The following is a 24,162-nucleotide window of genomic DNA, read 5'->3' on the forward strand; positions in this document are numbered from 1 at the left end:
TTACATTCCATGTTCCTATTAAATGTTTCAGCCAGTTTAGGACTTTCCTTTGTAACTGAATGTCCTTTCAATTTCAATATAGATGTATCATTTTAAAACAGCTCTATTTGTAGCTGTCCTCTGCTCTTCCCCAGTAGATTGTTGAGTGCCATCTAACTTGCGGGTTCTGTCTTCCAGCATTGTAGGCCAAACTAAGCATTTCTTGTTCCCTTCTGTGTGCCTTTTCAAGTGTTAAAAGACTCATGGGGGGGGGGGGGGTTGTTCCCCCCTGCAACTGTTTCAGCACCTGGAAAGGTATGGAGAGCACTATGCTGAGGGCCTATTGAGGATTGGGCACTTGCAGCATTTTAAAATGCCTTTAAAATAACAGCAGTGTTCTCATGGCTATCATGAGAATGCTCTCACATTTAGTTGTCCATATATCTTCTTTCCTTGGGGTTATTTCATCCTAGGGTTTTCGAGGTACGAAATGCTCAGAAGTGTTTTATTATTACTGCCTTCCATGCAGTACTAACCAGGCTTAGCTGAAGCATCACTGCCATTGTCTGTGATAGATTCTCTGTTAAGGTGTGCATCAAAGAGGGAGTCATCACTGTAGTAACACACAATGTAGAATGTGCCAGTGGACTGTCAGCATCTAAACTATAGGCTGGTAAGATTAGGCTGCAGGATGGAATGAGCAATAAGTGGACGGCAACAAGAGAAACAGAGGGCTACACTATAACGACAATAAATTTGCAGAGCAAAAGCGCCAAGATGAATAATCTGCCCTTTGAAGGTCATGAGCAGATCACAGTACAGTCATTGCTGAGAGGCCCTCAGGACCATTAATGTGTGTGTGCATGTATATGTGTAAAGTGCAGTCAACTCTTGGCTGACTTATAGCCAGCAGGGTTTTCAAGGCAAGAGGCTAACATAGGTCGTTTTCATTGCCTGTCCTCATACTGATACTGGTATTCCTTAGTGATCACACATCCAATTCTAACCAACCCTGCTTAGTTTCTGAAATCAAGCTAGCCTGATGGGAGGCCTCCTACCACAGCAGAAGGCCCAGCAGCCCTATCTGAGGCTGTTTCCGCACGGCCAGAGGCAGCGGCTTCCCACTGGCTTTGATGAAGCCAGTGGAGCATCGGGACCATTCACATGGTCCCATGCGGGCAGTCCCTATGCCGATGTTGCCCGCAGGGGTGGCTCCACATGGAACCACCCAGGTTGTCTTCGAGGGACTGACCTTGCATTCCTCCGCAGCTCCGGGTGGCTGGGAAGACACGCCCATGCTACCCTCCAACCCTCTGGGGTCACAGGGCAGCATGGGCATGTCGTTCCAGCCGCCCGGAACTGCAGAGGAATGCAAGGTAAGTCCCTCGCAGACACAGGAGGGGCCAAAAGCGGCACCTCACGGTGGTGCGGTTTGCACCACGCCAGCAGGAAGATGGTGCTGTTCAAAAACCTTGCTCAACAAGTGAGGTTTTAAAGTGGCATCTTCGCGCCACTTGTGGGAGGCGAGGATGGCACTGCTGTGATGCAGCAGCATCTCCTGTGCGAACAGCACCTTAGGGGCACACTTTTTTCCCATCCCTAGGATACTGTTATTTGGCTGTGCAGAAATGGCCTGAGTATCTAGGTGTCATCCCTTGGTTACTTCAGTGCCATGTGCTCACAGAAGCTTCTTGGAATCAAGATGGATTTCTTCCTCCTTCTTAGTGTGTAAAATGGTGTGTAAAATGGTCAAAACAGCTTTTTTGTATTATTATTATTAGCTCCCTCCCCTTCCAAAAGACCTTCTTCCTATCTACATGAAATGTCCACTGTGCCTTTTGGTCCCCTGTAGCTTAAGTGTAACCATGTGTGACTCTGGCTGTCATAGTTCTTCTCTAGCATCTTCATTTCTCTGGCATCAACTAGCTCTAGAGCAATTCTTCACCACTTGTTTCTTCACTTTCCTTCTGCTAGTCAGTCAAGAGTTCCTCATTGTCTCTTTACCATTATGGAGTGCAAACCCAAAAATTGTCCTTTGTGGCTACAAATCTTGGCATTTCACCATGTATGCTATCTCCAAATTTGGGTAGTCTTATAGAACACTAGCGGGGCCCGGTCACGAGTTGCTGTGGCAATTGTCCTTCTCATCACAGTCCGGCAACCCACACAGATGTCCATGCAGGTCCAATGATCCACAGCATAGCCTTTTGGGGTGATCAAATGGAATCCCTCTTTCCCTTTTCAATTCACATTGTTATATGGTGGTGTCTTTTTTTTAGTATAAGGTAACCCTTTCCATTCCACAACGGAACTGTCCAGAGTGCAAATCCCGCTGTCCATGAGGCTGGTTGACACGCACAGTCCTGGCTTGGGTAAGGGCAGAACTGGGGCAAGGAGGCAGGGTGGTGAGGCGTTCAGATCGAGGCCAGCTCCCTGGGTTCTTAAAGGGCCATGTGCAAAAGAAGCGGAGCCGGTAGTGTTGGTTCGCCCCCACCCCATGGATTTTCTTAGAAGAAAAAGACAAACTCCAGCTCGCTTTTAGTAAAAGAGAACTGTGGCGAATATGGGTGAGGAAGTGGGTAAGTGGTGGTTGGATGTGAGGAAGGGCAGAGTGAGGTGTGTGAGGATGAGCTGGATGTGTATGAGAGTATGTGTGTTGTGTGGTAGCAGTGGGTGAGGCAGAGAGAGTGAAAGTTATCTGCGTGTGAGGGGGGGGCACCCCACCTGACATCTCACACGGCAAAGTGTGTATGTGTTTCACTTCTACTCGTATTACCTAACAGTATTACCTATTTACTGTTTTAACTGCTCATCTCTGGCCATCTGCGTGAACATTCTAAGGGCATACCAAGCCCTCAGGCCACAGACATGCTGCACAAACATTCTGACAGTTAAACACAGCCAGCTTCATGGCCTGGTGCACCAGGGAAAAGACATTTTACCTGGCTCAGGTATGGACTTTCTGTGATTTGAAGGTCCGATTACCTGCCCGCAACAGGGAGGAATGCCTTGTGAATATGGGTAAGGAAGTGGTGGTTGGATGTGAGGGAGGGCAGAGTGAGGTGTGTGAGGATGAGCTGGATGTGTGTTGTGTGGTAGTAGTGGGTGAGGCACAGAGAGTGAAAGTTACCTGCGTGTGAGGGGGGGAACCCCACCTGATGTCTCACACGGCAAAGTGTGTATGTGTTTCACTTCCACTCATATTACCTAACAGTATTACCTATTTACTGTTTTCACTGCTCATCTCTGCCCATCTGCATGAACATTCTAAGCCCTCATACCAAGCCCTCAGGCCACAGACAGACAGGCTGCACGAACATTCTAAGGGTGACAGTTAAACGCAGTCAGCTTCATGGCCTGGTGCGCCAGGAAAAAGACATTTTCCCTGGCTCAGGTATGGACTTTCGGCGATTTGAAGGTCCGATTACCTGCCTGCAACAGGGAGGAGCGTCATGTGAAAATTCGGGGGCGATCCGTCCAGCCGTTTTCGCGTTAGGGAGTGACTAACAAAGTCACTGTTTGCTTTTTATATATATAGACAGCATTGGGAATCTTACGGAACATTAAGAATCTTATGGAATATAGTTGGTATATTTTTAAGAGTTAATTATTAATTCTACTACTGTGTGTTATCATAGTTTACCTATTGGTATAGCCCTTTTCTCCCCAGCTCTTCAGCACTACGGTTATAAATTGTACTTGTCTTTGAGAAGGGCAATACTATTTGAAACAATACAATAAGCTAAATTTCACTAAAACTTAATTCAAGATTTTTCCTATCTGATGTGGAAATGGGCCTGCTGAATTGGAGCTTCTGCTGCATGGTTTAAATATTTGTCATGGAAAAGAAACAAAAGGTCATGACTCTTACTTTGTAGCTCTATTTCCCCAAAACATATAAATTGCTACCAGACTGTTAATGGTGGTAAACAACACCAAGGCACTTCAGAGTTTTGCAATCCTGTAATGTATAGGAATGCCTTCTATGTACTGTAAACAGTAGGTTCATACATCACAACCAGAGTTTGCCTTTTGTTTCTCTGGCAACATATTCCTAACTCCAAAGAACTGTGGCAAGCAAACAAACAAAGCCACAGGAATGGCTAACGTTGGAAAGTATAAACTGACGTTGCGGTCTTACTCAAAAGGGCTGGTGGCTTGTTTTACAACAGAATCTGTCTGTAGCTAAAGCTCTGTAGTCTTTCCATTATAATCCCTAACTTTTCAACTTCTGTGTCAACTGTCAAGTATACAAAAATATACCTACCCCCCCCCCATTGTATTATTTCTTTATTTGGACAGATTTACTGTGTAATCTAAAGGGGGTGGCAAAGTCACATTAGAAGTGGTGTGACCCCAGTGCTGGTGCCATTGCCACAAACACAAAGTGGTATGGACACGGGTGCAGAGGCACTTACCTTGGTGCCGGGACGCCATGCAGTTCCACGGCATCTTAATCCAGAGGTTTGCCCCCACAACATCACTTCTGCACCACTGGGGGCTGCATCGGCATGGAGGGGGGCATTCTGGAGGCAAAGCCAACTTTAGTTAGCACCCTGTGTAGTTTCAGCCTGGGAACACCGCTTTTTGCAGAGCAGACTTAATACCACCAAAAAGGCATTCCTGAAAATAGGCTTCCCTGAGAGAGAAAATGGTTTCCTCCTTCTCCCCCAGCACCTGCACCACTAAATATAGCGTTGGAAGTGGCTCTATGGCAGGGGTAGGGAACCTGCGGCTCTCCAATTGGCCATGCTGGTAGGGGCTGATGGGAATTGTAGTTCCTGAACATCTGGAGAGCCGCAGGTTCCCTACCCCTGCTCTATGGCATCATCCCCAGCCTTCACTCTACCACCCCTCCCCATTTGAATTGGGCTGCCTATCTGCTTTTTCTCCACTCAAAGCAGCAGACTCAAATAACTGGCACAAAGAAACCCTTGATTTCTCTCGCAAACAGTTCTCCAGTTAAAAGATCACGAACAATTGATACATCTGCTTGTTTCATCTGTATCAAAGTAATTGTAATTGCAACCACAGAATTCTTTACTTTCTTCCATCAGCAATTGTCTTGTATTTAGAAATCTCTGTTTGAAGGGGTCTTCTTATGCCATCTAACCCACCCATCCAAAAATAAATAACTGAGAACAGGACAGATATCACTGTTCTTAAGCTATAGAAACCTAGTTTGATCCACAGAAGGTTAGTTCTAAAGACTGAGAACCTGTCATCTTCCACATTCTGCATGTCTAGGGATGTATAAACTTCTAGTACTGGATATACTTGCTCAGTATAGGATAATAGAGCAGTATCTGGTGAATCTTACCAGTACTCCTCATAGATAACCTCACTTTACATGCATTCAATTATACAAGTGCCATTACATAGGAGAGGCATATATCCTTTAATATAAGGTTAGTAGTGGGAGGGATGGGGGCATAGTATATAGCCCCATCTTATAAGAACTAGGAAACTAAGCAGCTTAAAACTTGAGGGCAGACTACCAAGGATGGGAGACTACTAGCTGTTGTCTTGGCTAGTAGCCACTAGCAATATGATCATCCAGGATTGTTTAGTCATTTCTGAAACTTTCAGGGAATCTTTTTAGCAACTGGGAAGATATTATGATGACCCAGACCAGTGGAAAATGTAACTTACAGCCCAATCCAGAGCTTACAGACAGGGATGCTGCTGCTTCAGCGCTGCTCCACCCACTCCAAAGGGTTTTCATGCAGTGTGGGAAGCCCGAAAAGAAAAAAAAACACCAAATTATCCTTAAAGCCCTCCCCCATAGGGCAGAATAGAGATATGCCATGAAAATTGTGGCATGTCTCTGCCAGCTGCTCTGCTGGTGCACAGTGGCCAATCGGGCTCTGGTGGCTGACTAAGGTTGGCTCCACCTCCCCAAACATCCCTAGCCATGCTGGCCCAGTGTTTTACAATGGCAGGTCTGGATGACCAGGCAGCCGTGTGGCACCCTGCTGTCCAGGTAAGCTGTCCCTGCACCGGCACATTTGCCCCTTATGCCAGCAGAAAGGACATTTCTGCTGATGCAGGGGTGTGCTGGCTCCAGAGGGGAATTCGGTCCCCCCTTCTGGACTGGGTTGCCCCAAAAGGAAAAGCAAAGGTAGTACATAAAGAGTAAGTGAGTATTCCTTCAAGGACAGTGATGAAAACTGCTGGATGTAACTAATGGATTCTGGAAGAGATGCAGCAATCTATCATTCCTTGCTAATCTATACCTATAAACGCAAAATAACACTCACTGACTCACTGACTGACTCATCAAAAGAACTCAAAAACCACCGAACTTACAAAGATGAAATTTGGCACACCGGTTCATTATGTGGTTTAGGTGCTCACTAAGAAAGGATTTTTCAAAATATTCAGTTTTACTCGCGTTATTACACATTTACTGTTTTAACTGCTCATCTCTGGCCATCTGCACGAACATTCTAAGGGCAAACCAGCCCCTCAGTCCACAGACATGCTGCACGAACATTCTAAGGGTGACAATTAAACACCACCAGCTTCAACAAACAGGCTGCAAAAAAGCATGCTGAATGTCGCCCCGAAGTTAACAGACAGGCTGGCGAAAAGTACTCCTCCACCCACCCTCACGTTAACAACACCGCTACAGCCAAATACTATCAAAACAGATTACAAACCACACTATCATCTTGGACTACTAAACATTTGTCGGGTTTTGCATATGGACATCAGATTGTTTACTGCTCTCGACCTCCGATCACCTTGTGCTTCGTGTCGTGCTCTGAAGTGGCGGGATGAGTCGCCAGGAATGTGCTGCAGTGGCGGTACAGTCCAGCTCCCTGCCCTTCAACCCTACCCTGAACCTCTTCACAGCCTTCTCACTCATCAGCATCCAATGGCAGAACACTTCCTTTCTGCATCCCGAAAATACAATGGCTGCTTCCACATGACATCTTTTGGAGCCCACCAGGTGAAAGAGAGCAATAACACATTGCATTAGAAAAAGACAACTACAGGAAGCTGCTGCAAAATATGCGAAAACAAACCCATCAGTCCACAGACAGGCTGTGAGGAAATATGCTGCATGTCACCCCAAAGTTCACAAACAGGCTGTAAAGAAGTATGTTGAACATCACCCCAAAATTCATAGAGAGTCTGTGATGAAGTATGCGTAGTGAAGCACGGGTGCCCTGCTAGTGTATAATATACTACCAGCACTCCAATTAATTATAGAGGTTAACTAAATTCTGATCATTAAGCCACTAGCTTTACCAAACTGAGCTTGTCTTTCTACATATAAAAAGTAAGTGATCAGAAATACAGAAGTATCCATGCCAGTTTATTCCATTCTTCTTTCAGAGTGACATTGTTTGGTGATGGAGCAGCTGTCTGAAAACTTGGAATTTCCCTAATGTACGTGGATTGAAGCCAGAAGCTTTGTATTAACTAAACATACTGTTTTGTATTAAGCTGGTAACATAAGTGGAGGAATTCAGGCATATTTGGATTAGGTTTAAGCTTTGGATTTTGACCTGCATATATTGAATGCTTTCTTTCTGCACTTGTGTAGTTTTCCAAATTGTGTTATATGAGAACTAGGTACTTCTGAGTATATAAATGTTTCCCTGTGGTGTGAAATGAGGCAGTATGCAGAACACGTGGTTGAGCATGTCATCTGAAGACTTTTCCTCATGGATATATTAAATCTTTGCAACTTTCAGATGTTTTCAATCTTCTGATGTCAGTGCAATCTTTTTCTTTTGAATTTGAAGATTAAGTTTCTTTTTCTGTTTGTGTTGATTGTTCATATATTAAAGTGACATGTGTTAAAGAAGAGCCACGCAGATTTACTTTAGATGTTTCACCTGACAATGTGTATACTTGATGCAGCTCTAACTTAGAGACTCTTCTCATTTTGTAAACGAAACTATTCCAACGGCTATTCATAATCAGGCAGTTTGGGATTATAGGCCTTTCCTGGTTTTTTCTTCCCAGTTTTCTCATAAATGTAGTTTTCTGGTGAACAAATGGTTGAGTTTGAGATACGTTCAGAAAACAGCACACTAATGAGCTGGGAGTTGCCATTGAAGCATATTCAAAGCGCATGCCGCATGCTCTGTATTAATCCCAACACTGATGCCAGTTTATGAATTTGCTTTTAATACTAATGCTTTAAAAGCTTGGAGCGCAAAAGGGGATGTGATGAATTGTTCATATGGAGAGCCAGGTATAAAGCGTACATTGATGCATCAGTGCTGGTTCTAAGGAGGAGGAATATAAATGTTTGTGTGCTGTTTATGGAGGTAGAAATAATAGAATCCCAGGACTGTAATACACCTAAGTGATCCCCATCCTTATGTATTAAAGCACCTAAGTGATCCCCATCCTTATGTATTAAAGATGGATTCTCTGCACATAATTATGCCTGATAGATGAATCTGGGCTGTGTGGATTAATCTGTAGTGGCCGGGGGTAGGAAGCACTATCTCCTTATTTCTTGTCTATGGAGGTGTCACACCTATAGATCACTGTATTGAACTAGGTAACAGAGAACACCTAAAGAAAAAAAAGAAATGTACAGGGCAGTCCTACAGACACTTTTGTGGGTATAAGCTCTCATTGAAGATCATGGCAATTACTTCAGAGTAGAACTGCAGACAAATACGATATGTTCAATATTGTTGAGTGCAGGTTTCTAAACAAACATTTGGGGGCAAAAATTAAGTGTTCAGTTTGGAACAACAACAACAACAACAACAACAACAACAACAACAACAACAACACGTCACTGTAAGCCTAGTGACCAGAGAGCAGAACAAAAATGGAGGTTGGAGGGGAAAAGGAGAGGGCTGGCCAGAAACGTGGGAGGATGGTGGGGTTATGCAGTTGTAGAGGGACACTATAATGGGTGGGGGAAAGGAGAATAGAGGAGGGAGGAAAAACCTGACACAGGCATTTCACATACATTTACTTCACCTTCCCTGCAAAATGAAAAAGGTCAGGTTTTCTCTGCACCTTCAAAATGCGGGACTTCCCCTTTAAAAAGCATGGTCACATTAGAACAGTTGTGTAAGGGAAAATCTAACCTTCATGAATCATATATCAAAGCTGTTGTGTCATTAAAAATCTGATCCAAAGCACAAAAGGCTTCTTTTACATCTGTGCATAAAGGGCCTTCTTCACAAGTCCATTTCAAGACACAGAGAGATGCAGCTTTATGGCACATAGAATGAAGCAAGGTGGTTAAAATCTGTGAAGGAGATCTGTGATTAAAGTTGATGGTGGAGGGAATCCTATTTGCCAAGACTGTTGGCGGTTTTCTACTTTGTGGAGAACACTTTAGGTCAGAAAGGTCCAGTAAACAGCCCAGTAATGGCTGGTTCCACAGCAGGCATGAGCATGTGCTTCGAGTTTGCAAAATGATTTGGAAACATGCTGTGAGATAGCTACTGATAACAAGCAGATGTGAAGGGGGAAGAGGGTAAGGAACAGAATTAAAAGTTGACTTTTTCAAATCTGAGTTTGGTGGGCATGATAAAATTACCACTGCTTTTGGTGTTGGTGTGAGCCATAGGAGAACGTAAGCCTTAAGTCATAGCCAAAGTCGAAAGATGTGCCATGGGTTCTGAGTTTATTTATTTAAGATCTTTTCTCAGAAGCCTACAAAAATGTACTTGTCCATTGATTTTCTATATCAATTGTACTGATGGTTCCATATTATATTATACAATCTGGGGACCTACAAAGAATAGTGAGGAGAGGATTATTTGGCAATCTGTGCTCTACTCAACCATCTTTCTTTTTTTAATATGTTCTAAGCTCTTGGAAATTGGAGCAGAGTGGTTTCCCTCACTTCCTTTAACTGACACTCATCTGTTCTTCACATCGCATCCCTTCTGGATCATATTCAAGGCCTCAACATGCAATTTTAAAATTTATTTACACATCATTTATACCCTGCTTCAAAGCTTTGATGATTCAATATGAGATTCAGCATGGATTCACATACTGATTCTTCAAACCTTTGAAGATACCTCATCAAAAATTTTTAAAAGGGGGAAGCAACACATTGGCTTATTCAGAGGCACAACTGAATTTGTTTGTGTAATCACTGAAATGGCATCTAGCCACAATGCCAGCAGAGGAAATGTCTACGGGAAAGGATCAGAAAATGATGGGTGGCACAGAGAGTTAAACTGAAGTAGCAGAAAATGGTGGCACAAGTGCCTGAAAAAGCAAAAGTAAGAGCTTTACATTTGGGCAGGAAAAATAAAACATTTCCTACTCTCCGCACAGCAAGCAGGAAACATTTTAAAAATGGCTTCTGGAAATAAGTCGCTCATTTAGAGTTTTCAGATTAACCTGTTTTGAGCACAAATAAAACATTTTCTAAACGTTTTGGGGAGGAAATTGTGCTTAACTCCACCCCAAAACTCTTTTTCCCCCTTTCTGAAAATGATTTATTTGTGCTGTGGGGAATGGGCCAGAGTCAAACAAACCCTACTTCTTCTTGATCTGACATGGTAATGATAAAAAATCTACATACAAAAAACCCCATCTTAGTAAAGCAGCAGTGCGAAATTACCTTGTTAACAGATAACAAAATCCTGGGTAAAGATTACTTTAATCTCACAATGTTGCTTCCAGTGCAGGAAGGAGAGTTTTATATATAGAAGCAATTTAACAGTAATCTGATTTTGAACATTTGAGAGGGAATACTAGGTAAAAAGTAAAGGTAGTCCCCTGTGCAAGCACCATGCCATTACTGACCCATGGTGTGACATCGTGCCACGACATTTATTTGGCAGACAATGTTTATGGAATAATGTATTGTCGAAGGCTACCACAGCCAGATTCAACAGACTTCTCCCTGTGATACACCTCTGAAGATGCAGCCACAGATGCAGGCGGAACATTAGGAACAAGATCTACCAGATCACAGCCACACAGCCTGGAAAACCCACCACAACCAGTTTATGGGATAGTTTGCCATTACCTTACCCAGTCATCTACACTTTACCCCCAGAAAGCTGGATACTAATTTGACCTACCTCAGAAAGTTGGAAGGCTGAGTCAACCTTGAGCCAGCTACCTGATTGGAAACTGAAAGTGCATCATCTCTACGCACTGGATAGAATGGCTCACCAAATACATAATTTACCATATGAAACATACAGACAAAATTGGGAGTGTTGGGATAAGGTATATTAACACAAGAGATAGGGTACATATTTCTTCTGTAGAATATTAAGATAGAAACACATTGTAAATTAGAATACAGGATAAGGGTAGATATAAAATGTTGTTTTATTGATCATAATTTAATGTGATTGTTTTTATTGGTTGTACACCACCCAGAGCCCTTTGGAAATGGGGTGGTATATTAAATCTGATATATAAATAAATAAATATGCAGTGTTACTAGTGAGATAAAGAGAGAGTAGATTGAATTCTTTGTATTTAATTTATAAGTTTATTATACTTAGAGTGATGAAACATAATGTTACAATACTTTATAGGCACACTATTTAACCTGTTTTTAATGTTTTGAAAATTTTTAATTAAAATTACTATGAAAAAAAGAAAGAGACCAACTTCCAATGGGATCAAACTCAGGTTGTGAGCTGAGCTTAAAGTAGAAAACGCCACCACACCTAGACTGCCAAATATAAACTGGCTCAAGGCTGTTATTTAATTAACTAGCGGGGCCCAGCCACGCGTTGCTGTGGCTTATTGTGGTGAAATGGAAAAGGAACAGTAGCAGCAAATCAATTGCAGAGGCCAGCAGTACATGCTCATGCAAACATGCAGCCTGATACTGTGTGATGTAATTGATGTGTGTGCCCGCATTCCTTGGGGGGGAATGGAAAGGCACCCCTCCCACACATCTAGGCTGACTGGTCATGATCCTTTACCTGGGAGTAAGTTTGGTTGGTGGCAATGGGTGTCGCTTCTGAGAAAACCCTCTGAGGGGCGCGACGCAGCCATTGAAAGTATGTCACAGTTGCTGTACCAAGCTTACTCCTGAGTAATGCATGCCTGGTTTTCTTAACTGTAACCACAGTATTCAGGGAATCTAGGGTGCCTGGCCCTCCCTCCCGTCCCTTGCCATCCCCCACTCTCTTCCCTCCTTCACTTCTCTTCCCTTGCATGCCACCCCTCCCCCTCCTTCCCTTCCCTTTTCCTCCGCTAGGGTGGGTGGGTCATATCAAGATGCTGGGCCCCATGCCTCCCCTCCCTTGCATGCCACCCCTCACTGTCTCCTCTCCCTCCCTCTCTTCCCTTGCATGTCACCCCTCCCTCTCCCTCCCTTCCCTCTCCCTCGTGTGTATGTATGTGTTTCACTTCCACTCAAGTTACTGCCTATGTACTGTTTTCACTGCTTATATCTGGCCATCTGAGTGAACATTCTAAGCAGCACGAACACGCTAAGGGTGACAGTTACACACAGGCAGCTACATGTCCTTCACCAGGGAGCGCCAAGAAAAGGGCGTTTTACCTGGGCCAGGTGTGAAATTTCAGGTATGTGAACATCTAAAAACACTCTCGCCTGGTTGACTATAGTGGCTGGGAATTTTCAGAGGAATTGGCCCAGCAGTTACTGAGGTATACTGTCATCAACAAAAACACTGTTAGCTTTTTATAGAGAGAGATAAAAGTGCAAGTGCAAACTGTGACTCAAAGTGCAAAATGCATTTTACACTTTGCGTCATAGTTTGCACTTGCACTTTTATTAATTAAATAAGACCCTTGAGTTAGTTTATATTTGGCAGCCTGGGTATGGTGGCATTTTCTACTTTTAGTATCAGTTATACACTGCACCCATTCTCTATTTTGTTTTTGTTTTTGTGTGCTGAGCTTCGTCTGCAATACTGTAGCTTACCAGTCCACTCCACAAGCCTCTTAATGAGTAGACTGAGCATCTAAACAGAAACTTAAGTTAAACATTTGGCAGTATTGATAGCAAACCAGGAAATATGGTAATGGTAATGATAAACTATGTCCCATCATGAAGCAAAAAGGAAATTAAAATTCATGTTGCACTTCTTCTTGGAAAACGTTACTATTTTAAAAAATCAGCATTACTCTCCCATGGATACAGTAAATTCCTAAGCAGATGGGAAAAATCATCCTAAAAGGTAAAGAAAATCATAGGGTTAAATAAACCATAAAGGGTATGTCACTTCTACATTCTGTATATTTTAGTACAATGCAATAGGATTCTTAGATGTGTGATTTTTGTTGGCAGTGTCATTTTAAGCTGATCACAAAATCACTGGGAGCTGGGCTGGGATCTGAGATTGTTTATACTTTGAACAAATGGAAGAGAAATCATGTGTGACTCTCAATGTTAGTAGAAAAGAACAAAAATAGTCGCCTAGTGTGTTTTTGAACTTCTCCAGCATACTTGCCATTTTTACCTCCTAAAACCAATATTCAAATCCTAATAATAAATGTGTTCCTCTGTATTACTCTGGAACCCTAGAGCTACTGCTATAAAATCGGTTTTGCTGTCCAACTCACCTCTACACATAAAGCAGAAGAGACAGTAAATACCTTCACTGTCTCTCCCTACCATTATAGAAATGGGAAGCTCCAAAGCACCACTGGGTCAGAAATTGGTGGGCAACCTACAATTCTGGACATGAAAAGATCTGTCCTATAGCAGCTGGTTGTATGTGCAATTGCTTTTAATTTCCAATGAATAGAGACAGGTGAGTAAAATAGGTCCAGCACTGAAATTAGGGTTGTCAATCTCCAGATGGGGCCTGAGAATCCCCTGGAATTGTGTCTGAAATTATACCCTGGCTGTTTTAATTATGGCAATATACCCTGCTATCTCACTTCCCTTCCCAAACTCTGTCCTCCCCAGGCTCTACCTACAAATCTCCAGGAATTTCCCACCTGGAATTGGCAACCTTAACTGGAATACAGCATTGTTCCAAATATTTTTTTTTGCTCTCAAGACACAGTTGACTTATGGAAACCACGTAGGGTTTTCAAGATGTTCAGGATGCCATTGCCTGCCTCTGTGTCACAACCCTGGTATCCCTCGGAAGTCTCCCATCCAAATACTTGCCAAGGTGGACCCTGCTTACCTTCTGAGATCTGATGCGATCAAACCAGTCTGGGCTATTTAGGTCACGGTTGTTCCAAATTAGGGTGGCTTTTTTTAACATATACTTTGATTAGTGAATAATTTCTTAAACTGAGTCATTTAGTTTGTCGTGCTTGTTCCATTCTATGCCATACAGAGGCTCAGACTGTTTCTGTATTCACAGTTTTTTTTCTTTAGCATAAATTTCTGAGTTTTTAGGGGAAACGTGCACGAGCACCATAACTGATGATGATGGAATAGATACAGATAACTATCATCAAACATTTTATGAAACCCAGTTGCAGAATAAGCAGCTGTTGCAGTAAATGAAACACATATTAGTTTCCTTTAAAACTCAAACGTGTGCTGGAGCCTTTAACCAATAACACCACCTCTGAAGATTAGTTTTGTTATGCAGTTCCTTTGTAGGTTATGTTAGTAGAATACTACAAATATTTGTTTCTGCGATCCACATAATGCAAAGACACAATACCACAAAGTAATGGATTCCTTCATGAAGTATGCATGGAAGACATCCTGTAAGACGGAAATGTTCTGCCAGGTCTCTGGTTGAAGACAGCAACAGTTTTATTCATCTGGCTTCCCTTCTGTTCCCTTTCCCTCTTTTATTTTATTGCTGAAATACTGTCCCCTATTCCTGTCACACCTTATTGTGAGTTGGTTTTTCTTCCTTTCTCTCTGTCTGGCCGCCCCATTTATGTGTGTTTAAGCACCATGTGTTTAATTTAATGAAGGTTTAAATTGTTTATATATGTAATTTTAATAGAATATGTTATAAGCCACCCTGAACTCAACTCAATTGGGAACGGGCAGGGTGAAAATCAAATAAATAAATAAATAAATAATAGTTGTGTTTTGTTTTTCAAGTGTAGTTGCTTGAAACGCTGTTTCTGAATGCTATGTTGTGTTTCTGCATTTGTTTAGGTTGCTGTTTCCATTATTGAATTCATCTAATATGCAGAAGTGCTTTGGGTGGATACTCCCAAACAGCAACACATGTTTGTATTTCTGTTACTAAGAGATATGATTGTAACCATGATTATGTTCAGCATAAGATTCAACTTTAGAACTAATATGGTATTTGTCTAATGAAGAATTGTTGTATCTATTAAAATATGTGCGTCAGGGGTTAAAATTGGCACTGTCCCTTTCTCTGCAGACTATTGTTAAGTTTGAGTTTGAGGATTATGAAACAGCACCAAATTAGTCCCTGTTTGCATGTCTTCTAAGCAAGCCTATTCACTGAGTTCAAAAGGACTTCTTTCCAGAATAGTGTGCATAGGATTTTGCACTTGGAACATCTGGATCCTTCATAATTAAAGGTTCCTGCATTAGTAAACTGGTTTAACATAGCAACTAAAAATGCCATGAGGTAGTCAGCCTCTCTCCTAAATTCATCTGATGGCAACCATCAGTTCTCTCAGTCTCTGTTCCTCATTTGCAGTGTGATATTAACAAAGCAGCTGTAAGCATGACTGAGATAGTAAAGTTCTTAATATGTAGTGTATTAATATTAAATAAATAACTTCCCAAATGGTCACCAGTATCAATATTTCTTTTCCCTTGCCTATTTCAACCGGAAATCATACTTTAATCATACTTATCTGGGACTGCAGAACTGTAGTGCTATTCTTCACTGACAGTTTTCTGCAATGAATTAAATTATCCAACAACAAAGGACCCACTTAGCCCAGTTATTTATTTATTTGTTTATTTTATTTTCAATAACTAATCTTCTTCAACTGAACTGTCAAACAACTTCAATATGCATTGTTTCAGCCAGACTAGTATTTCTAAGAATGAGACAATTTGATAGCAAGTGTAGGGGCCACTTTGATAGGGGCCACTTTGCTGATGGTATTGGGATGAACCCTACCATTCCACTTAGAAATGTTTGAAGCTTTCCTCCAACCTAAGGAGACTTCCTCCAGTTTATGCATCTCTTCCTCCCATGCAACATGAAACAACCATTTAAGCTGAAGGAAGACTCTTTGACCCTTTCTGCATGGGCACTGAGGGGAGGTGCGTCAGCATAGTTTATGCCGGCACACCCCCGTGGGACCGTTCGCATGGATGGTCCTGCTGGAAGTGACAGCGGCGCAGCCTTCACACAGGCTGCGCCGCTCCCAAACGCTCCTTACCTCCGGTCGCCTTCTTTCGCGTTGTGGTGGCCAGGGGACACGCCCCCCCTTGCCAAAGCGACGACACTGGAGAATGAGGCCAGGGGGTGTCTCTCCTGACCTGCACAATGTGACAGAAGGCGACCAGAGATAAGGAGTGTTTTGGAAGGGCTGGGAGAGAAACGCCGGCTTCCACCCGGTGCTGTTCGCATGGCACCGAATGGAAGACAGCGTTTCCAAAATACCTCGCTCCCTGAGCGAGATTCAAAAACACCATTTTGGCAGGAGCCGGGCGCCGCTGCAGTGATTTGGCAGCGGCGCCTGTGCAAGCAGTCCCCGCGAAAACGGTGTTTTACCGGCTCGCCGCCACCGCTTTTGGACCATGCGGAAAGGGCCTTGGAGAAAGGATAGAGTTGTGCCATGATCATACATGACAAATAACATCTGAAAAGAAAAGATACCTACTTTGTGGTAATTGGTAACTGCCCATGTATATCTTTCAGATTGCATCTTGCAGTCATTCATATTTCATAGCCACATGTCTAGAGAAAATGCCTATTTTCCTACCTGAAAGCTGCACTAATCAGATCATAAAGTTGGTGGGAGGTTTTGGGAGGGAATGAGGGCTACTATGTTACAAATACAAATACGCAGATGAGATTTTAATTTAGGAAGACATGGCTGTTAAAAAAACGGACAGTTTAAAGGTTATTAGCCCTTTGAGTAGTCTTAGTATTTTTCTGTGGCTTGACAAACAGCTGAAAAAATCTGTGATTTTTCCTCAGAATGTACTATGGTAATCCCAAAGCTTACATTTGTGTAACGTGCAGTTCAGACACTTCAGATTTTTTGTTTCCCATGTTGTGGTTCAGTTTTCTTCTCCTTCTGCCCTTTCAATTAAGATAGTTTGTATTTAATCACAATAGAGCATTGTGTGGTGGTTCCATATAATTAAATGTCTATGGCTATTGAAGTGTATAATTAGAATATTTAGCTATTCATTTTGCATCTCTGACCTACAATGAATATGTACAAAGCCAAATGCAAAATGTCTGTGTTGTAAAAACAAGTTAGAGGTTATGGTCAAAGTGAGTAATGAAGACTCTTCTATTTAGTGAAAAGGATTTGTGTATATTACATACAATCAAAACTATTTCCCTTATTGAACCTGTTCCAGAGAAAATAATGGCACCCTTTTCAGACACTTTATTATGTCAGGTGAGGAAGAAAGGATTAATGAAGAGGGGTACACAGATGACCAAAAAATTATGTTTTCTTTTGTACAGAGCCATTGAAAATACTATTTTTAGAGGAATTGACAAGGAATACTCTTGAAGTTCAGCAACATTTGAAAATTCAAAGCAGTATCTTCCATGAGGTCTTGTGTAGCATCAACTATTCTCTAACTTTACTGGGCTCTCTTGTATCATTCTAAAGCATTTGAAATTTGTAAACCAATAAACCCCAACGATTTTGAATGAAAATATTTGCATTCTAAATGTATTATTGTTGAGTTCCAAGCCTTCTTGTATTACTGTTCTTTCGTAGTTTTAATGTGTGAGTAGCTCATTAGATAGTTCCTAACACAGTGATGGCGAACCTATGGCACGGGTGCCAGAGGTGGCACTCAGAGCCCTCTCTGTGGGCACGCACAAACAGAGTTCATCATGGGGGGGGGGAAATCGCCCCCCCCCACATATCTAGGCTGGCCTGGGCCACTGGGCTCGATTATTAGCATTAAACCTAAGACCTAGTTTTAGGGAAGCAGAATAGGTAACCCTGTTAAGTGCTGTTAAACCCTACTGATTTTCATGCAAAGAACTAAAGCGCGATCCTTTACCTGGGAGTAAGCTCGGTTGCTAGCAATGTGGCTTGCTTCTGAGTAAACCCTCCTAGGGTCGTGATTCACCCATTCAAAGGGTTTCATGGTTGCTTCAAAGCAAAGCCATCTTCTAACACCAAGCTTACTCCCGAGTAACACATGCCTCAGAGCCAACCATTTTTTCTAAACTAAAACCTCAGTATTCAGGTTAAATTGCCTTGTCGGCACTTTGCGATAAATAAGTGGGTTTTGGGTTGCAGTTTGGGCACTCGGTCTCGAAAAGGTTTGCCACCACTGTCCTAACATATTTTAGGGTTGCCAGCTCTGGGTGGGGAAATACCTGAAGATTTTGGGGTGGGGACTGCACAGGGTAGGTGTCATGCCCCCACAGAGCCTTTGTTTATTTATCTTTTAAGGTTTAGTTCACCCATAGTCAGTTTGGTTTTGCCTTATTAAGTCTTCCTTGGGAGGGTGTTTTAGTTAGACCTTGCCCCTTTAAGACTTTTTCCCAGCAGGCAATTTCCTTTTCCCCACCCAGAAACCCTCTGTGTTAGTTTGTTCAGTTAGTCAATGAGGTGCTAAGGGTGAAGATCTCCGCACTGTTCGTAACGTCCATAATCTTATGGTGTGCTAAAGAGAAGTCCATATAACCTTATGGTGGGTTAAAGAGAGATCCACATAACCTTATGGTAGTTTAAAGAGAAGCCCATATATCTTTATGGTAGCTTACAGAGAAGTCCATAGGTTATATGGTGGGCTAAAAAGAGAACAAGCCAAGTTTATCTACAGTGAGAGCAAAAAGCAAGGATTCCAGAGCTACAAGGAAGCGGAGACTGTCAACCATCCAACAGCAGCCAGCAAAGAACCAAGTCTGCAGCTTCCTACAGCCTGAGGATAAGCAAGTACTCTGTTTAGTTAGAGCCTGGGAGGAGTTAAGGTCTTGTTTCTTTCCTTGAATAAAGCCATTTTAAGAACTGTAGAAACTGGCTTGCATTCCCCCTTTCTGTCCCAACCAAAAACAGGGCACCTCAAGCAGAGACACTTGGGGGGGGGGGGGGGCAGAACAGTAGGGACTGAGGAGGGGAGCAACCTCATCAGCGTGTCATGCCATTGAAACTACCTTCCAAAGTGCCCATTTTTTCCAGGTGATATTTGGTATCTCAATATCAGTTGTGACAGAAGGAGATCTCTGGGCCCCATCTGGAGGCTGGCAACTCTGTTCATTTATAACAGCTTTCCAAAAGAGGAAGTTTTCTGTTATCAGTTTTTCCATGTCTAATCTTGGGTGTCACAGTTCCTGTGAGAGGGCTCCATCATTTCTGTCTCTGTAGTCTTGAATTGGTCCTCATTTGACACTGAAGGGCAAGGAATTAGGATGTTTGAGTTCATTAAAGCACTTTCTTTCCAATACCTTCTTGAATGTCCCATTGAAATACTACTCCAGAAATATGCCAGCAGAAAGCATTTTGATGATTACACCTTCTAGCAATGATCCAGAGGTGCAGAAGACATTTAGCAATTCCTTCCCACTCCAAAGGCTTGTGTCAGCCTTTTAAGTTTCAAGAATGGTTTGTTGTTTAGTACTGAAAGTATGAAATATAACCCATATGAAATATGTTGTCTGTGTTCATGCATTATTGACCAATCAGGATCACAGCAATGAAAAGTAAATGTTTCTCTGCAGTTATTCTAAAAATCTTAACTACAATCAAAGCATACATTCACTTTTTTTAAACTGTCATTCCTTCTTACATCCTTTTGTAAGTGCTGCTTGAAATGATATCATCATTATACAGTTCATATAAAAGAGACTGGGCAGCAGTTTGAATGTAGTCATTCTGCTTTGAACAATATGTCAGCTATAGGAATATACTCTGTCCATTTTACAACCAGATTATATTTATGAATTATAGATAGTGATCATGTGAATTAGTTTAGGGGTATAAGTTGTGCATACCAGATGAGAAAAAAAAGCTTCTTGGGGGCAGATTGTATAGTCCCAGTCTGTATAATTCACCTTGAATCCCAATGAGAAAGGTGGACTATAAATAATGTAAAAAAAAATTAAAGCAACAGCAATAACATGAACACTTAGTGTTTTAAATAAGGATTGCACCTCAGTTATTTGGAAGTAGGGACCTTTGAAACCAGTAGAGCTTTCTTCAAGAAACTGGTATGGTATGGAGGGTAGCTCAGTGGTAGAACATCACTGGGAAACTCCTTAAGAATCATCCTAGGAAAAGACAGATGGATGGAGATAATGTTTACTCTTGACAACATGGTGGAAGAGTCCAAATGGAAGGAATGGAAAGATAGGCAGGCCTTCTCAGTGTATTTTTAGACTACTCAGGAGCAGAACAGAGGCCTTCACACCAAGCTGCTGCTTGGGCTAGGTGGGTGGAATTGGCCTGATTAAGACTAACTGAGCTGCCACTGCTATTGCTTATCTTATACAAGGGGACACTTGTTTCTTCAACAAGATTCTTCATTCTGCTGCAGCTGCCTTCTGATTAGGAGGGAAGAAGATATTTTGTTATTCTGTGGAGCTGGGTGATCATCCTGGGTTCTAATATTATAATGTACACTCATTTCTGTGTAGCAGTTTGTATTGGACTAGTATGCTAAGATCAGTCAGTGTGTCGACTGCATATTTGCAGAGCACAAATTCAATGTATAAAAGCACACTTGGAGAGAATAGTCTGTTTTCTCCTTTTCTTTCTTTTGCAGAGGAGTAGTGTAGGATCAGTCTAGTCTGCCAGCCCCAGTTAGCACCAGCTGCCACTGTTTATTAATCTCCAAAGGGCAGTATTGAAAATGGACAAAAATAGTATAACTGTTAGTAGCAAGACTGCTTATCTGCAATCCAAAAAGAATCTGCAGATGGGACCCACACCCCCCCCCCATGAGAACAAAGTCCCCAGTCAATGGAATATAATACTAGAAAAACAAATACTACAAAGGTTAGTAACAGGAGGATGTCTGTTCAGTTTGTTTTTTGTGACCATCTTGGCTCCCAGAGAAAGGGGGTCCCCAAAACATGTGTGACAGCTGGATCCCTTTGTACTGAGCACCAGCCTGTTTAGCCAAATGTCTTTCCAACAGAGACAGAGAGAAAAAATAAAGCTCTTATTAAAATAAGTCAGGAAACAGAAAAATGTGTCAAGTGAAAGGAGGCCCATTGTGTCCCATCTGATATTTATTAAGTTTAAGTCAGCAATGAGAAATGTGCAACATTCGGAAGTGACCCTGCCTCTCTGGTATGCACCATTAGTGACAAAAGTCTGAGGGCAGCTCAGCATTAAAGCCATGTGCTCAGATTGCATAATGGAATGCGCAAACCATGGGATAATAGCAACACATGAAAATCTGATGCAAACAAGGCTCAGCTCTGCATGACTTAACACATGACCTCCTTTCAGAACAATGTATGGTTCTACTAATGCAATGTCAGAGAGCTCTCAAGATAAAACGATTCACTGCGCATACATCTTTTCTGGAAACAAAACTGTGGCAGACAGCAACACTGTACCAGTTATTCATACTTAAGTCCCTTTATGTTATTAGGACTTTTAATGGGACATGAATATTTCAGATTCAGAGACCTTTATTAGGCAAATACAGCATAGGGACAAAAAGGAAAGAGTAAATCCAGTGGAGAACAGTGAAAATAGTGTGAGCAGAAGCCAAGGGAACCTAGATCAAAATGTGCAGCAAAAATTTGGCTACGATTTCCATTATTTTAGCCTTGGGATTGTTGAGCAGAAGAATCATCTTTGCATTGGTAGAAAGATCTGAGAACCAAGGACATGAACATAATAAATAGGATTTGGGGTTGGAATATGATTATAAAACTTGATAACAAGTATGTACTTTGTGCCAAACTGCAGATTTAGTGGGTTTCCAAGTTTTTCCCCCCAAGGACAAAAATGTTTCATATGTTTTTCCAAATGAAACTTACAAGGGCCCCGATAGGTTTATTGAGAGGGGCCACATCATGAACTGACCCCACGGGGATGTTTCTATTTTATGTTATCTGCAGTCAGGAATGTTTTGTTATTGTGTTGTCCATGCATCAATGCATATTATTTGAGAGCTTCCTCTTATTAAATGATTTGGTGATAGCAAGTCTCCAAGAGGAGTTCAGCTATGGTTATCCTTGGCCATGTGCCACACTTTCAATGGTGTTTAAACTAGGGAGCCCAAATTCTCCTTTTAAATCCACCTTAAAGGGAGAATCGGGGTCCCCAGTTAAAACAACATTGAAAGTGATGCTGTTTGGGGATGGATTATCCCCTACACTGAAATAGCATCACTTTCAATGTTTAAACTGGGGACCTCAGATTCTCCCTTTAAATCCATGCCAAAGGGGATGGATTTAAAAGGAGAATCTGGGGAAATTTGGGGGGTGCCTGTTGTCAGGGGTGCAATTGTTACGCTGGCAACATCAAACTTTCAAGGCATCGTTAGGAGGTTCTCCTAATGATACCACCCAGGTTTGGTTCAGGGGGGTCCAAAGTTATGGACCCTCAAATGTGTAGCCCCCATCTTTTATTAGATCCCATTGGAAACAATGGGAGATGGGGGTACTCCTTTGGGAGTCCATAGCTTTGGTCCCCCTGGACCAAACTTCACAAAACCTGGGTGGTATCAGTAAGAGACCCTCCTGATGATACCTCCCAGATTTGGTGAAGTTTGGTTCAGGGGGTCCAAAGTTATGGGCCCTCAAATGTGTAGCCCCATCTTCTATTAGCTCCCATTGGAAACAGTGGGAGCACCCCCTTTGGGAGTCCATAGCTTTGGACCCCCTGGACCACACTTCACAAAACCTGAGTGGTATCAGTAAGAGACTCTCCTGATGATACCGCCTAGGTTTCGTGAAGTTTGGTTCAGGGGGTCCAAAGTTATTAGCTTCCATTGGAAACAATGGGGGATGGGGCACCCCCTTTGGGAGTCCATAGCTTTAGACCCCCTGGACCAAACTTCACCAAACCTGAGTGGTATCATCAGGAGAATCTCCCAAAACATCCCTGAAATTTTGGTGCTTCTAGCCTAAAAACTGCACCCCCTGCAGGTCAAAAACTGAAAAAAATACTAAAAATACCCCAAACCCCACAAACGGGGGGCGGAGTTTTGGACATGTAATGGGGGGTTGAACCTGAGAACCCCCCTTACCTATGTCCTTGGCACGCTGTTTCCTTTTAGCATGTGCTGAGTTGTAGTCATTCATTTGCAGAATTGCATGTGACAAGAATAAAACACAAAAAAGATCCAGAGCCTCACAAACTACAGCTAGATTTAAAACTTTGTGGTTTTTTGCAGGTATTCAGGAAGGGACACAATGCACCAAGTGTAAAAGTAACTGGGCCTTGAAGTTTTCCATCATACTATTGTATATATTATGTGCCTTGCTGACAATAACAGTCGCCATTCTGGGATACAAAGGTATGTTCCACATTTGTCATATTATCTTCCAGTCAAACAGGAATCCAATTTTAAAAGGGGGAAAATACCAGAAATTCAAAAATGCATCCAAGATTGAAATGTTTGCAAACTATACCATCTCTGCCAGTATTAGACTTATCAATACACTTTCTCTCCTATTCCAAATATGTTTTCTGATGGATAAAGGACTGGCTCACAGAACTGCCACATGAGAATTTCTATACACATTGGACTATAACACAGATCCATTCCACACAGCCTAAATAAGACGTCCTGGAGACTCTTAAAAAGTGTCCTGGGAAAGCACTCTGCACAGCTTTCTTCCCAAGATGTCCCCAGGAAGCCATATTTTAGCTCAAGGGATCTTTTTTGGAGAAAGCTTCAAAGTGCACCTTTTTTCCCTAAGCCACCTGTAAGACATCTCCTGCACGGCTGTGCAGAATGCAGAACTTAGGAGGCATTTTATTTTTCCCATTGGACTGTTTTGCAATCTGGTCAGTTTCACCCTCATCTTGCGCCCAACATTTTGTGTGTAGTAAGAAAAAACTATAAGTTCACCGAGGGCAGGTCAACCCAGTGCTTCTCAATGGGAGGTAGACGTGTCTTCCTAGTGGCTTATATTCTCATATTTATATTCTCCTGCTCTCTCTATATTATAATGAACTAAAGAATTTTATGGGGCTAAAAACTTTAGC

General features: G+C 42.2%; 1 protein-coding gene across 2 annotated transcripts in view; it reads left to right on the forward strand.

The window, feature by feature from the left end:
- The window catches only part of COLEC12 (collectin subfamily member 12), a 121,377-nt gene that overhangs the window by 75,653 nt on the left and 21,562 nt on the right, over positions 1-24,162 (forward strand). For both annotated transcript variants that reach the window (XR_007245472.1, XM_048507925.1), the window contains exon 3: positions 23,345-23,467. Coding sequence is in view for 1 of the 2 variants with exons in the window: in XM_048507925.1 (XP_048363882.1) it covers positions 23,345-23,467 (123 nt within the window). In the remaining variant the exon portion in view is untranslated. The remainder of the gene's footprint in view (positions 1-23,344; positions 23,468-24,162) is intronic.

Source organism: Sphaerodactylus townsendi, linkage group LG09 (assembly GCF_021028975.2).
Source record: "Sphaerodactylus townsendi isolate TG3544 linkage group LG09, MPM_Stown_v2.3, whole genome shotgun sequence".
NCBI lineage: Eukaryota > Metazoa > Chordata > Lepidosauria > Squamata > Sphaerodactylidae > Sphaerodactylus > Sphaerodactylus townsendi.